The 13,541-nt window shown below is 36.3% G+C and overlaps 1 protein-coding gene across 5 annotated transcripts in view; it reads right to left on the bottom strand.

Annotated features, from left to right (window-relative positions):
* LOC112995294 (uncharacterized) overlaps positions 1–13,541 on the bottom strand; it is a 69,941-nt gene that overhangs the window by 45,340 nt on the left and 11,060 nt on the right. For all 5 annotated transcript variants that reach the window (XM_064510866.1, XM_064510862.1, XM_064510863.1 and 2 more), the window contains exons 9-10: positions 3,824–4,020; positions 1,420–1,484 (exon numbers count right to left, since the gene is read on the bottom strand). In XM_064510866.1, coding sequence (XP_064366936.1) covers positions 1,420–1,484; positions 3,824–4,020 — 262 coding nt within the window. The remainder of the gene's footprint in view (positions 1–1,419; positions 1,485–3,823; positions 4,021–13,541) is intronic.

The following is a 13,541-nucleotide window of genomic DNA, read 5'->3' as shown; positions in this document are numbered from 1 at the left end:
TGCACTGCCTTCTGTATTTGCCAATATATAAAATTTCACTATTTAATACAGGAGTAATAAGAAGCACTAGTATTGCTATCATTTTGATTAATGGATTTCAATGCTATGTAAAAATGAGTACTCTTCACTCTGTCATTTGTAGGAATTACTGCTAAATTGACTTCTGTCAGGGATACTATCACTGGTTCAAATTTGATTTTTAAAATTAAACATATTTTAGAAATGTGCTTATAGTTTATGTATTTGAACTTTTTAATTCAAACACAGCTAAAGCTTAATTTCAGATTTGAAAAAAAAACACACTGAGTCACAGATACAGATCATCCAGATACAGATCAGTCAGAGAAGGGAAATTTGTAATGAGAATTCTTGATCTAATACTTAAAACTGAAAAAATACAGAGGCCTGACAAGACAACATTGAAGTTGGAGGCTGTCAATCAAAAAAAAAAAAAAAAAACCAACAATGTTTTATTAAATCAGACGAAAGTTTAGAAAAATTCATGGTCAGATTATGCTGCTACAGGACTTTTAAATACCAAAGCCCTTTTTCATAAAGCTGATACAAAGGTGATCACTAGAAAACAAAAAGAAGTGAAAAACTTGATGACTGAGTACATGAGAAAGTGAATTGCGGTATACTGTTCAATGCTAAAAAGACTTTGCCAGTATGCTCCAATTATGAAGCCTTTAGAGAGTTCTGTTTTCTAAACTGAGGTTACAACCTGTCAAAAACAAACTTTCCTTAATGATGATATTTATTTTTGAAATAACAGTTTTTAAAAACTGTGAAACTATCTTACATAAAACTGGTTTTAAAACAGTTTTGCCATTAGTTTAAGCAGGAAAATGATCCAGCCCTTCCAGCACTTCACCAGAATTGTATTATAATTGAATAACATCGAATAAAACTTCACACTTTTACCGGAAGTGCAAGTTTCTTTCAGTAGAATGTTTCAAGAGACTATACAAAAGACTGTCTCATACTTAATTGCTATCTTGACATATCTAGTTACTCAGTACTTAACTTTTGAAAACCAGATGGCAGATACACTTCACAACGAAATACAAGATTAGCATGCCAGTATAAAAATGAACAAATATTATATAAATGAGTAGTGGGATGACAGACTTTTTTTTTTTTTTTTTTGAAAATTGTAAAAGAACCATCTCAGCCTTCTCTGGAGACTTCTGGATTAGCCCCTTATACAAATGAACATTTTCAATATCCGGGGTGGCTTCTTTTTTCTTTTTGTTACTCTTGGGGGAAGAAAAAAAAAAATCAAGAAAGATTTTAATGTGGTGGCAGTTTTTGACAGAAAATACTTTCCTCCAAAATTTTCTCCAAAAATGCCAGATTTTTGAAGTCAAAAATACCTTACACTCTGTAGAAAGAGATAATACCTTATAAAATTTATACCTTATAAAATTTTGAAGGCGGTGATCCTTTTGCTCCATGAACTTTCACTGCCCCACCTTCCATACCTAAAATGGTTAAAAATCAATGCTTAAACTTCTTCAATATAACTTCAAAGACATTCACCTGTGATGCATATCAAACAAATACACTTAAAAACAAATCACTGACAGCTGTACTGCCACACTACACAGTTCTCCATGCCTTAGGAAGACAACAAATTGGTGACTAAATTTATGACTTCAATGAGCATTTTAATATAATGCTTGAAATGTTTGTTCATGTACTTAAAATATTTAATACAGAATGTAACCTTAGGACTTTGGACCCAATAATTATCTTCCATTTAACAGCCAGTTACTGCAGACACACATAGCATTCAATTTACTGTAGTTGGCTGGAACAGACTGAAGTCCTTCACTTGGCACATAAACAGAACAGGAGAAAGACAAGAAACCAGTGAGAGCTTATTTGCTGGTAGCTTGGTAAGTGAAAAGGTAATTTAACTTTTGTTTCTGTTAGCAACAAGAAAACTAACAGCCTGAACATATGTTCCAGGGCAAATACTGTGGCCTGTGCCAGGTATGTTATGTTAATGCCAGTAAGAAACTGGAGAAAATGTTCCCATGTCGTTAGCTTTGAGCTTGCACTAGTGAAAAAAATCAGTAGGCACAATCCCTTGAAAATTAGCAGTGCAGAATCAGCACCTCATTTATGTGTCTATCTAAAATAAGCCGAATTATACTGCAGCTCACCTGTAGCTAATGTGTGCTTCAGAGTATTTAGAAAACAATTTCAAGATATATATAAATATTCTGAAGAGATCAAAACACAGGAATTTCTTCAGCACATATCTGAGCAATTCAATGGGACTGGCAGAAATTCTACATGTCACTCAAAAACTAGCATTATCACTATCTCCACAGGTTGACATAAGGTTAATTGACTCTGTCAATACAGAATAATATCTCTGCAGTCAGCGCAGAGATCTGGAAGAGTTTTATAAGCCAGGTGATGGAGAAACACTAACAAAACCTCACGAAACAAAATGCATGGCATTCATTGACAAAAAGAAAACAGAAGCACCTCTCAGTTCCAGCATTGCAACTAATCCAACAGGATAATAAAACCAGCAATGTAAACAGCAAAAACAGATAGCTTGCCCTGATCTAACTGGAGTACGTGTCAAAGCACTTCAAACTAAAAATATTTAAGAAATCTGCCTATTTTCCATCTGTTACATTTCTAAGAAGACTAACTAAAAGTTCATGTGAAAGTTCATTTTAAGTTCAAACATGTCATATCAGGTCGTTTGCAAGCTAAAAGTTCATAGGAAGGTTAGGGTTCTCTTCCTCCCCCCCCCTTTTTTTTTAAAGGACTGGTGGCTAAGAGTAACAAGCTGGCCTTATTGGACTGTCATTTGATTATGTTGTGTCAACAGAAGTTTTACTGTACAGTTTCATGCTACTTTTATTACTGAAGCAAAATATTTCTGATGTTATGGAGTTTGGAATATTATCACAGTAAGTTTTTAATTGGAGATTTCAATCGCTCTAGGTTTTATAAGGTCACTCACAATACTGTCAAGGGTAAGTGCCATTAAAATAAAAACCCTATATAATACACATGCAATAAAAATAAACATCAAATTACTATAGCTAAATACTTTATCAAGCTTTTTTCTTTTTTCACAACAAAAAAGCTACAAATCTTAAAAGCCAACCCCTCCCCCCCAGACTTAAAGACTAAATCTAGAGTGAATCTTATATCCATCCTTAGTCTGTTAATATGGCTGTTCATAGTTTTGATGATGACAAATGGACCTTTTCCTAACAGAAGTTCCCTAGTGGATAACCTATACCTAAGCAAGCTCCTACAATTTAAGATGACCCATTAAACATCTAGGAAAAAGTCATTATCAAGTAATGCTTTGAAAGGTATAGCTGTCTATTGCCACTAACATTTCAAGTGCCACATGACAGAACATCTACCAAAAAATACAAGCCTTCTTAATTAAAGAAGCTAGGCCCCCCTTGCAAAAGATACCAAAATCTCATAGTAGAGCTGTCTCAGTGTTGCTCAAACACAATGCGTAGTTTAAAGACTTGCCAGGTATAAGGCATGCATTAAAGCAGCAATGATCAAAAAGGATCAAAATGATCAGAAGGAAAAATGATCAAAGATTTACATTAGTCAACAAACAAAATAAATAAGATTACAGTTAAAGTTTCCAAAGAAATTTCCAACAAAATTCCTTGGAAAAAAATGAGTTTATCACACTATTATGCTCTGAAGAACAGATTTAACAAGGAATACGTAAAGAAAAAAAAAAGAAAACTAAAGTAACTGCTTTAGTTTGATAATCCAGTTCACTGACCTAGATCTCTTAACATGTTATAGGACTAACCTGGAATTTCAGTGATGGAAACTTCAGAAAAGTCGCAAGTAACATCTGGTAACAGATAACGCTGAGGGTTGCCCACTTCGTACACCAATTGTTCGGCCACAGTGCCAAAAGAGATTAGCCCCCCCGTGTCCGGTGGTTTGGAAATAATTAGGTCTCCTTCAGAGGAACATTCCACAATGGGAAAGCCTATGTTATGCCTGGAATATTAAAAACATAAAAACAAAAAACTTATAAATACAAAAGGAGAGGGGAAAGAAAAATGATTAACAGCGTATCAGAATTTCACAGTAATGACTGACTAAATAAAACTGATCATTAAGTAAGAACACATCTGATTGCTTCTGTAGAAACATGCACAAGAAAAAGCACTGAATAAACTGCTAACCAAGAAAACAAGAGGATGCATTTTAGTGCTTGGCAAACGAGTGCAGATATAACATCAAACATCAACAGTAAATGGATGGGAGAGGAGAAAGGAATGGAGCAGAAGCCACAAATTAGGACACTAACAGAAACCACAAAAGGAGGAGAGGCTGAATTAGAGGAAATATAACTGAGGAGGTAAATTCAGAAGAAAAGCATGATTGCTGGTTCTGGACAGAGAAAAGACTGAAAAAAAATGTTTGACTAGGATGACACTACTTAGTTTGGCTATAGCAGCAGACACAGAATGAAGGTGACAGACAAGTAAATGCATCCTAGAATATGGATTTGTAAGAAAGTCAAGCAGTAAAAACAGTCTGTGCTGGCGATCTCAGAAATGAAGAGAAGTAGGAAACAAGAATAATCACAACTATTAAGGACAATTTTGCATGTTTGTGATAAATTATATACACAAAGAAATCATAATAAGTAAACAGGAAGATAGATGAAATTAAGATCTCTAGACCAGAACAACAGTAAAACACAGAAAGACAGAAAAATCAGGCACAGCAAAGAGGAAAAAAACAAACAAACAAATGGTAAAACAGCAAATTACAGCGGTCTTCATAAATGAAAGTATTTCCCCTCCCCACATTTTCACGAGATTAAAATACGGAAAGTCATCAGTAGCTCATAGTACACCACCTCCGTTACAGTAGCAAGACAGAATTTTCAGCGTTATGTAGAAGAGCTCTAAATAGCTGCTTTCCAGGTTAACAGGCTTTTCTTTCATTTCCAGAGAATTTCTTTCAGCAAATGTAATGATTAAAAAAAGAAAGGCACCTGAAAATTAAAGCAAAGTTTCAATATTCTCTTAAAGAGACTGCCTGGCTCACTCCTGTCTCACAAGAAGTTGGAGATCTGTCCAAATAAAATTTCCCAGAGACATAAGAAGAGTAGCTGATAGAAAATGGGGAGCTAAGCAGATACAGGTCCTTAAAAAATCTAAACTGTTCTAAAAAGGACCTGATAACAAAAGGTGCTGAAGATCACTATCCCCATTAAAGTCAATGACCTTCAGGTCCTTTGTACATCACTTAAGATCAGTTGATCCCTGAAATTAATTATCTTTGGGTGTTAGTAAGAACATGTGCTCAACATACAACCAAACTGGTTATTAGCAAAGGTTAGACGAACATAGTTTGGACAACATAAATCCACAAAGCTTTAAAGGAAGTAAGTAAAGAAACCAGTGAACTCTTATAATTGACATTTGTAAAAGTTCATGGGAGTTTGGACAGATTCCTTAACACGGGGAAGCTTCAAACATAACTCCATTATTTAAAAAAAAGGATTAAGAAACAAGCTCTGTTACTAGAGATCAGCAACTTTAACACTGATTGTATACAAAACTTGGAAACTGTGGTAGCTGGGGAACACCTAGAAAAGCCCATCATGAATCACAAAAGACCATAATTCATTAGCCTGGTGTCTGAAACACAAAACAGATAAGGGGGGAAAAAAATCTGTGAATACAAAGAAAAAAAAAATCTGCGAGGACAAAGTGATTCTAGACTTTTTTGAGGGGAAGAGGAGGGAGAAAAGATGCTGATAAAAAGTATGTAAACTCATCATTTTAAAATGTGACATGAAAGAAAGCAATACCCTCCAAAAACCCTCTCAATTCTCAGCTTCAAATATCACTGTAAGTTAGTAAACTAACATATGTAATTATTGCAATTTTACAGATGAGGAGACAGATACAGGAAGGAAGGTGATTCACCCAGCGTTACACAGCAAGATCAGTGACTGAACAACGCTAGAATTAAGGTGCTTTTAACCTCTTAGTGACATGCTTGTATTCTTTGACCCTACCTCCCATCTTTTCTTCAGGCAATAACACTGGTTGCCTTGCTAGCAGGCTGAACACAGCTTATTTGAATCACTTACCCAAAACTAACATCACTTCTACCAAGACAGATTACTCAGTGCAATCTAGGCAGTGCAGCCACAATGCAACGCAGCAGGGAGAACAGGTATCTTTGTTGTAACCCACCTTAACCTAAATCATTGACCCATGCAACTCTTAAGACACACGTTGGCACACCTAGTCCCCAGTGATCTTTGTTTTGAAAGAAGAGGAAAACAGTAGATACTTAACTTTCTACTCTGAACCACTGAGTTCACTAGAGCTCACCAGAAAAACCCCCCAAAACAACTCCCTCCAAAAAATAGAAGAGAAATTTGAAAAATTTTAACGTAGATTAAACTTCAATTTAACCAAGGTCTCAAAAGATTCGGACCATTAAAAAAGAAAACATGAAAACAAGACAACAATACAGTGAGGCAAAGATAGAACTGCATCCCTAAAGTGTTTGGAATCTGGCAAAGACTTCGGTCACTACAAGTGGACCAACCATGGAAGACAACAGAAAAACAATACAAATAACACTGTCATTCAAGTAATTTGGTATGTGAAAGGAAAGCACAATTCTGATTTTCCTGATATCTTAGGGCCCTCCATGGGATCCTTCTGGTGGAATTTTTCACATCGCCACAGCAGTGGGGAGGAGACCAGATAGGGACAGCATTTCCGAGAACAACAGCTTCTAGAGCTGAGATGCTATTTGCTATATAAAAATGCTATTCAATTCTTATCACTGGCAGCAAAGTGTTGACCCATAGCTTAGAATAAAATAGCATGAAGGGGAGAGGACAGTCTGACAAGAAAGCAAGAGGGTAAAAATAAAAGTGGCAATCTTCCTAAGAAAAGCAGGCTGATACAGGAAGCTAGGATGAAAATTCAAAGGTCTGAACTGAGGCAGAGAAACTAAATCTCTGAATTTTCCTATCTCCACCTTTCTACATCAAATAGACATTCTACTGAGATGCAGAAACCAGTAAGTGACTCAAGAAAGAGCAAGCAGGATTTATCTGTTCAGGACTAAATAGAAAATTAAGACTCTAAACCACATCCTCTCCTGAAACATTTTTTGTACAGCCTAGGACAGGATCTACACTCCTGCTCCATAGCAAGAAATGAAAACCAGATTAAAATACTTCCTACTTCTTAGCTTTTTAGGTAACACAAGAAGGCACTGAGAATTTTGGTCAAGGATGACACTATATTGAGTAAGCTTTGGGTGTCTGAGAAATTTTAGCTACATTTAAACCAATCTGAAATTCAGGACCCAAAAGGTGAAGGAAAAGGACAATGTAATCACAGTGACTTATTCTTTGGTAATCTCCCAAATCATTATTCTCAATGACTGTTGAAGAAATGAGGGCATCAAGGAAGACATTTTGTCTTCCTCCAAGATGAGCACAAGGGATGTTTCCTTCTCAATATTTAACATCACCCAGAGAAACTTTCCCAAGTGCTCAATCAGTTGCAGAAGATAATGTGTTCTACTAGGCCATGTCAGCTCTGAAAGCTTCCTTTTTCTCCAAGCCACCAAATCTCGGCTGTTCCTGGTGAAGGGAGTTTCTGTTCAGTCTCAATACAGGTATGGACCTGGCTCACTTTTCTTCCCTGCTCAGTGCTAGTTTCACTGTGCCCCCCTTGAGCTTCTTTTCCTTTATCTTCCCTTCAGGAAGCCCAAATCATGTACTCAGATCATCTAAAGAAAAAAGAAAAACTAAACCAGTGAAGAACCGTTAGGATTTTACAATAAATTTTTTTTAAAACTATGAAACCTCTTAAAAAGCTCCAGATCTCCCACTTCCAGTTACGAGTCTTCTGGAGTGTTTCTCTGGTGAAGTTTGACTGACATGGACAGGACTGAACAGTCAAGAGTGAGATTAACTGTTGTTGTTGCATAAAAAAACCATGAAGCACTCTTAATGAAATACATGGATTAAGAATACTTTCATTCAAAATTACAGTACCTAAAAGTTAATTTATCTTATCCATATACACCCACATAAAATGAAGTACCAGTATGACAGCCTGACTCAAAACAACTCAGCAACAATCTCCATTCTAACTACACATGGTGAGTCCAGTCCCACAACACAACAAAAAACTGGAAGTACTTCCAGCACTCATAGATGGGCATTAACCTAGACATTTATATCATACAAATACTAAACTAATGCAAATAAACTGAGCAAGAAGCCCCTAGATTCTATCAATATTGTAACAAGATCTCTTTGGGAAAATATCCTGTACTACCTCATAACAGACGCCAATAAGAAGTTACATTAAAACGTGTCTTCTTAATATATAAAAAAAGGTACTGTGTTGCCATAAGACATTACTTAAAATTAAACTTCAACTTGGAAGCACACTGGGCTAAGTTACCCCTAAGGCATGAGGTGCAACAAATGAAAGATCATCAGGAATAGTCTTTGCTGTTGCTGTTTTCCAACAATTCAGTCAAATGACAGCTCCTTAAATCTGGAGTTAGAGCTCACCAGCAGCAATAGCTACCTGGATAAGGTATTCTAGTGTATGACCACATGTACTACAATTACATCCTCACTTTGATCAGCATTTCCACTAAAAGAAATAATTCTGTCTCTGATTTACTAGCAGGTTTTGCTGAAAAATTACAGACCACATGTAATCTGCTCTGTAACGTGCCAACATAAACCGACATAACCCACGGCCAAGTTGTAATCTTGTACAACATAGCAAGGGAATTAAACCACAAAACTGAATTTGCACTTCACCAGCGGTCAACTGCAGTCATGGTAGCCAAAGGGCATGCTTTAGTAATAAAAGGACTGCATAAATTTAATGATAAAAATCTCCTGCCAGGATGGGGCAATATCAAGAAGGGGGAAGAAAAAAAAAAAGAAAAAGATTGATTCCAATTAAATTATATGACTATGCAATTATTAAAAAACAGTATTAGAAATAAAAATATGGAAGTACTATTAGAAGCATTTTGAACTGTTCTTTTAACATGGAGCTGAAATACAGAAGAAATACTGCAAATCAGGTTTGTGAAAGGAGATGTTAACTACCACTGCTTTATCCAACATGTCTGTTTCAGGCTGCGTGTTTGGTATTTAATAATCAAGTTATATGGGTTAATTAATCAGAGACCTGAATAAATCCAGGCTAAGATTAATCCTCAAAAAACCAAAAAACCTCTCATTTCCCCTCCCTTCCAAATCAGGGTTAACTGAGGAGTTAACGGTGAAAGCAGGCCCTCACTAACTGCAGCATAGGGGTAGCAAAGTTCAAAACTGGTTTTGCTGCTGAAGCCAACTTCTCACACCTGCAGTTACTGTCCTACTCTAATAGGAACTAGGACTCTGAAATTGAACCTCATGTCAGTTCTCCATCCTGACAAACATTTACTCTTAGATCAATTTTCTCTGTGTAAAATGCTGCAGTTTTGGCACTGAGAAATGTTATCACCCAGGACATCCCCATGAGCTGCACCATGAATTGTCCAAGAGAATTCTTGATCTGCTCTTAGACAATGCACTATTTTATCTTTGGAGAGCTGTAAAGACATCCTTCCCTCTTGCTGTGTTGCACATCTTAAATCATTTGCATTACAAAAGTAATAATGACTATGATCAATATTGGATCCTGATAGGCTCAGGGGAAAAAGAAAGTTTGAGACAAAAATGGATCTTTCTTCCCTCATTTCCTGTAAGTATCCCTTAGAAACCCTGAAGTATCTAACTCTGGCCACTTACTGGGAAACTGAACTGATTATTGGCAACATAAGAGAAGATGGTGTAGCACATATACTTCCAGGGGAAGATGCTACAAGACCCCTCCCATCCCCCCAAAAAAGAAATGCATATACCATGGCACAAGCAGTCTATGGTATGAAATTTTAGCTTTATAGCTAATATAGTTTCTTGGGATGTGACTCGATCAATGTCAGGCTGAATAGAGCTCAGAGCCAAGTTTCTCAACTCCCTGGACAAGTATTTTAGCCACAAAGCTTTAAGGCAAAAGCAGGAACTGCTACCACATCTAGCTATGTTTTTTTAACCAATTCAAAACTGCTAGCATGTCTCAGGCGAGGTCAGCACATACTTACGGGTAAGGCATCGCTCGATATACAGGTACCCATCATGTTCCTAAGCTCTGCTGCAATTGAGATTTAGGTAGAATTTAGCTATCTCATCATCTGCCTCCTCTGACTAGAGCCTTTCAGAGTAGGGGCAGTACATAAACTTTAAATGCCTAGATGATTTTCAGGCCAACCAGACAGGCCATCTAGTGATTCCAGCTGCCTGGAAATAGATGGTGCTACAAAGAAAAGGCATTCCACATTGCTGATCAGGACTTGCATGCTGGATTCTGTTCAAGTCCCAAATTAAGCAATCTGAATCCAGCCCTTAGAGACTACAACTATTGACTTACCCTTTTGGTCATCCCAGGCCAGATGATTATGCGGTCTCAACCATTGTACACTCTTGGCTTAGGGCAAAATGTCAGTGTTTATCATCTCCTCAAAATGATTACTACTGATCAGCATTAGTTTATTCTCTCCTGCATTTCAAAACAAAACAAAATGCTAGTCACCCACTGGCACTAAATAGTAAGAGACAGCAATGTCCGGGGTTAAACGAGAATGAAATTCAGAGCTGCACATTATCAATATACTTTTGGTATCACAGTGCATTTTGACTCAGCATGTGAATTCCCTACTGACTGCTGTGCCTAGACATTAAATAGGGAGTGGTGATGCATCAAGAAAATCAGTAAAAATATTAATTGCCTCTTTCATACATCTGCTAGAATACACTACTGGACAAATAACAGAAAAGGAATGCATGTCTTTTGATAGTCATTTTAAGTAAATAATGTTAAGTATATTTAGTAGTCTTCTGTAAACTGTGAGTTAACAGTTTATTGCATCTCCTCTACTAAACATCAGAGAATTCACACAAAGGATGACTTCAGGAACCTTTCTCTCACTGGAGAATTCAATAATGTCCATCCTCTCTACCTGTCTGCCTGTTATCATGAAAACTGATAAAAACTTCACAGCTTCAAGACTGCTGCCTCTGAGTTAAGTACACTGAAGCACATCAGCAATACATCCAGCAATACAATCCAGCACAATTAGAGAAGTCCTAGTGCATTAAGACATCAGACTACAATCAATTAACTCGAGCTTCTAACAGCTAAAATAATTTGGAGAGCCATGAATCAGAAGATATACTTTACTCATTCTATATTAAAACCTACTTTGCTGAGACAATGAAGAAAAAGGAAGAGTAGCTTAGGTTTTAAGAGCTAACCATTCAATCACCACAATAAAGTCTGAGGAACATTCATGAGGGTAAACTAAAACACCCTTTTGCAGTTGCATCCAGTTTACAAAAGTGGTCTGCATCAAATACTTCAAAAAAATTCAAAATACGATGTTGGAAGAATGTAGTGGGTCCCATTCAGTGCCTCAGTACTCAGAGACACAATAATATAGATTTATCCATAACTTATGGATTTTTGTTTATGCTTAAACAATAGACAGATACGGCTTGTAGCTCTAAAACTTGATCTATAATTTCTTGCTTTATTTTTGTCTACAAGTTAGAAAAACCCATGCTCATCAAGCCTGCTTAGCAGTACACTTTTACCTTTTTCAGCAGCCAAGGACAGAACAGTGAAGTGGACTGTCTGTTCTCAGGAAGAAAAACAAAAAGACAAAAAAAGGCACAGACAATGCAATAACCTGAGTCTCACCATAACCAAAGCACATTCCGTAATTAAGTGCACGCGTGAGCATGCGAGGGTAAGCGAGCACGAGATTGCCCTCTAGTGTCTGGTTGCCAGAAGTAGTAGCATAAACAGTGTTAAAGGTATCCTTAAACTCTAGCAGTAAGGCCCAGTAAATGTTTGTGGAGCTGAACGATAAGGACCTTTGGCTGCATTAATACATTCATGGTGGTGAGAAATTCACATACAAGAGGCACTTTAATGACAAGACAGGGATTTGATTTGGCTTCTTCCTCCCACATTTACTGACTCTGCTGGGTTGGACATAATTTTGCATACCACAGATACTATGATTTACTGAGATTTAAATTACACAGGCTTATTTTCAAGAGACTGATAAAAATGTAGCTCTTTCTAAACTAAGCAAAAATCATTAACAGACTGTAGTCAAGTATCTTCTTTGAGAACTCCATTGATCTACTGGCAATATAAGCAATACTGGTGACAGCAGATACTGCATGTTTTGATCAGTACTGAGACAATATGAATAATCATTGTAAAATTACATGAATCTGCATGCATTAACAACCAATTCCAAATGTTCAAATACAGAATTTTTTTTTGCTTAAGACTCAGACTACTGTTAATAAAGCCAGCAAATGGAAAATCCATTTATCTGCAACCTAAAAACTTTCATAATATTTCCCCTTAGCTTACTAGGACCTATTTATAGTAAATTATTTCTTAAAAAAAAAAAGTAAACTCTAACAAATCAGTTTTTCACTGCATCTCAAGAAATGCACTGGACTGCAAGTCCGCTTTAGTCAAGTCTTCTATTCTGCCTCTCAAATTACAAAATTTTAAAGCTCACTAGATATTTTGTTTTTGTTTTGAATAGCATTAGTAGTATATCATATGGGCAGAATATCATGCTTGTGTTTCAAGAATTTGATCAATTAAATGCCTGAGACTTCCTGGAGTTAAAAACAAAAACATTTACCAATTCTAAGGCACTGCAATCATGCTTCAGCAGACTTAATTTGAAGGTAAAAAAATTACTGTTATAAAATCAGGCACAGTTCAAATGTGTGCATGCAGATGGAAGATGGGGATAAGGTAATGCAGCAGTATTTAGTACTAGTCTTCTATATTCATTAGTAGCAGTTCAAGTTACTACCAGTCAGCTTTACGCTACAAGACTACTGTAATTTTAGACACAGCTCTCTGATTTAAATATATATATATATGCCTGAGTATTAGCTAGGCATGTATAATGAATGTATATTTGTGTATGTAAAATTACTCCTATTCTTATTCCAGTAGTTCATAGCCTAATATAGTCAAAATTACTTCCTCTTGTTTTCAATTTTTTTTAAGACTAGACTGCCATTTTTTACAGAAAAAATCTTTAAAAAATAAAGGACAACCCAGTACTTTAATACAAAAAAGGGGGAAAGAGTTCCTCATTCTTTTATAAATCAAAGGTCTGTCGGAGTAAAGATTACAGGAGGTTTTAAAAAGTTTCATAATACAGCATAATAAAATTATCAAGAGATACAGAAACAGGGATAAGATTAGCACTTACAAACTTCTGAACTGAACAAAATGTCTCATTTGACATTTGTCATTCCCATTGACCATGATAATGAAGAAAAGAGTGAGTGCAGTTTGTTCAGGGTTAATGGCCTTCTAATACGTGGAGAGAAGTGTCTGGCC

This window comes from Dromaius novaehollandiae, chromosome 4 (genome assembly GCF_036370855.1).
Source record: "Dromaius novaehollandiae isolate bDroNov1 chromosome 4, bDroNov1.hap1, whole genome shotgun sequence".
NCBI classification, from domain to species: domain Eukaryota; kingdom Metazoa; phylum Chordata; class Aves; order Casuariiformes; family Dromaiidae; genus Dromaius; species Dromaius novaehollandiae.
Note: the sequence above shows the minus strand (reverse complement) of the source record. Positions and strands in the feature narration are given on the sequence as shown.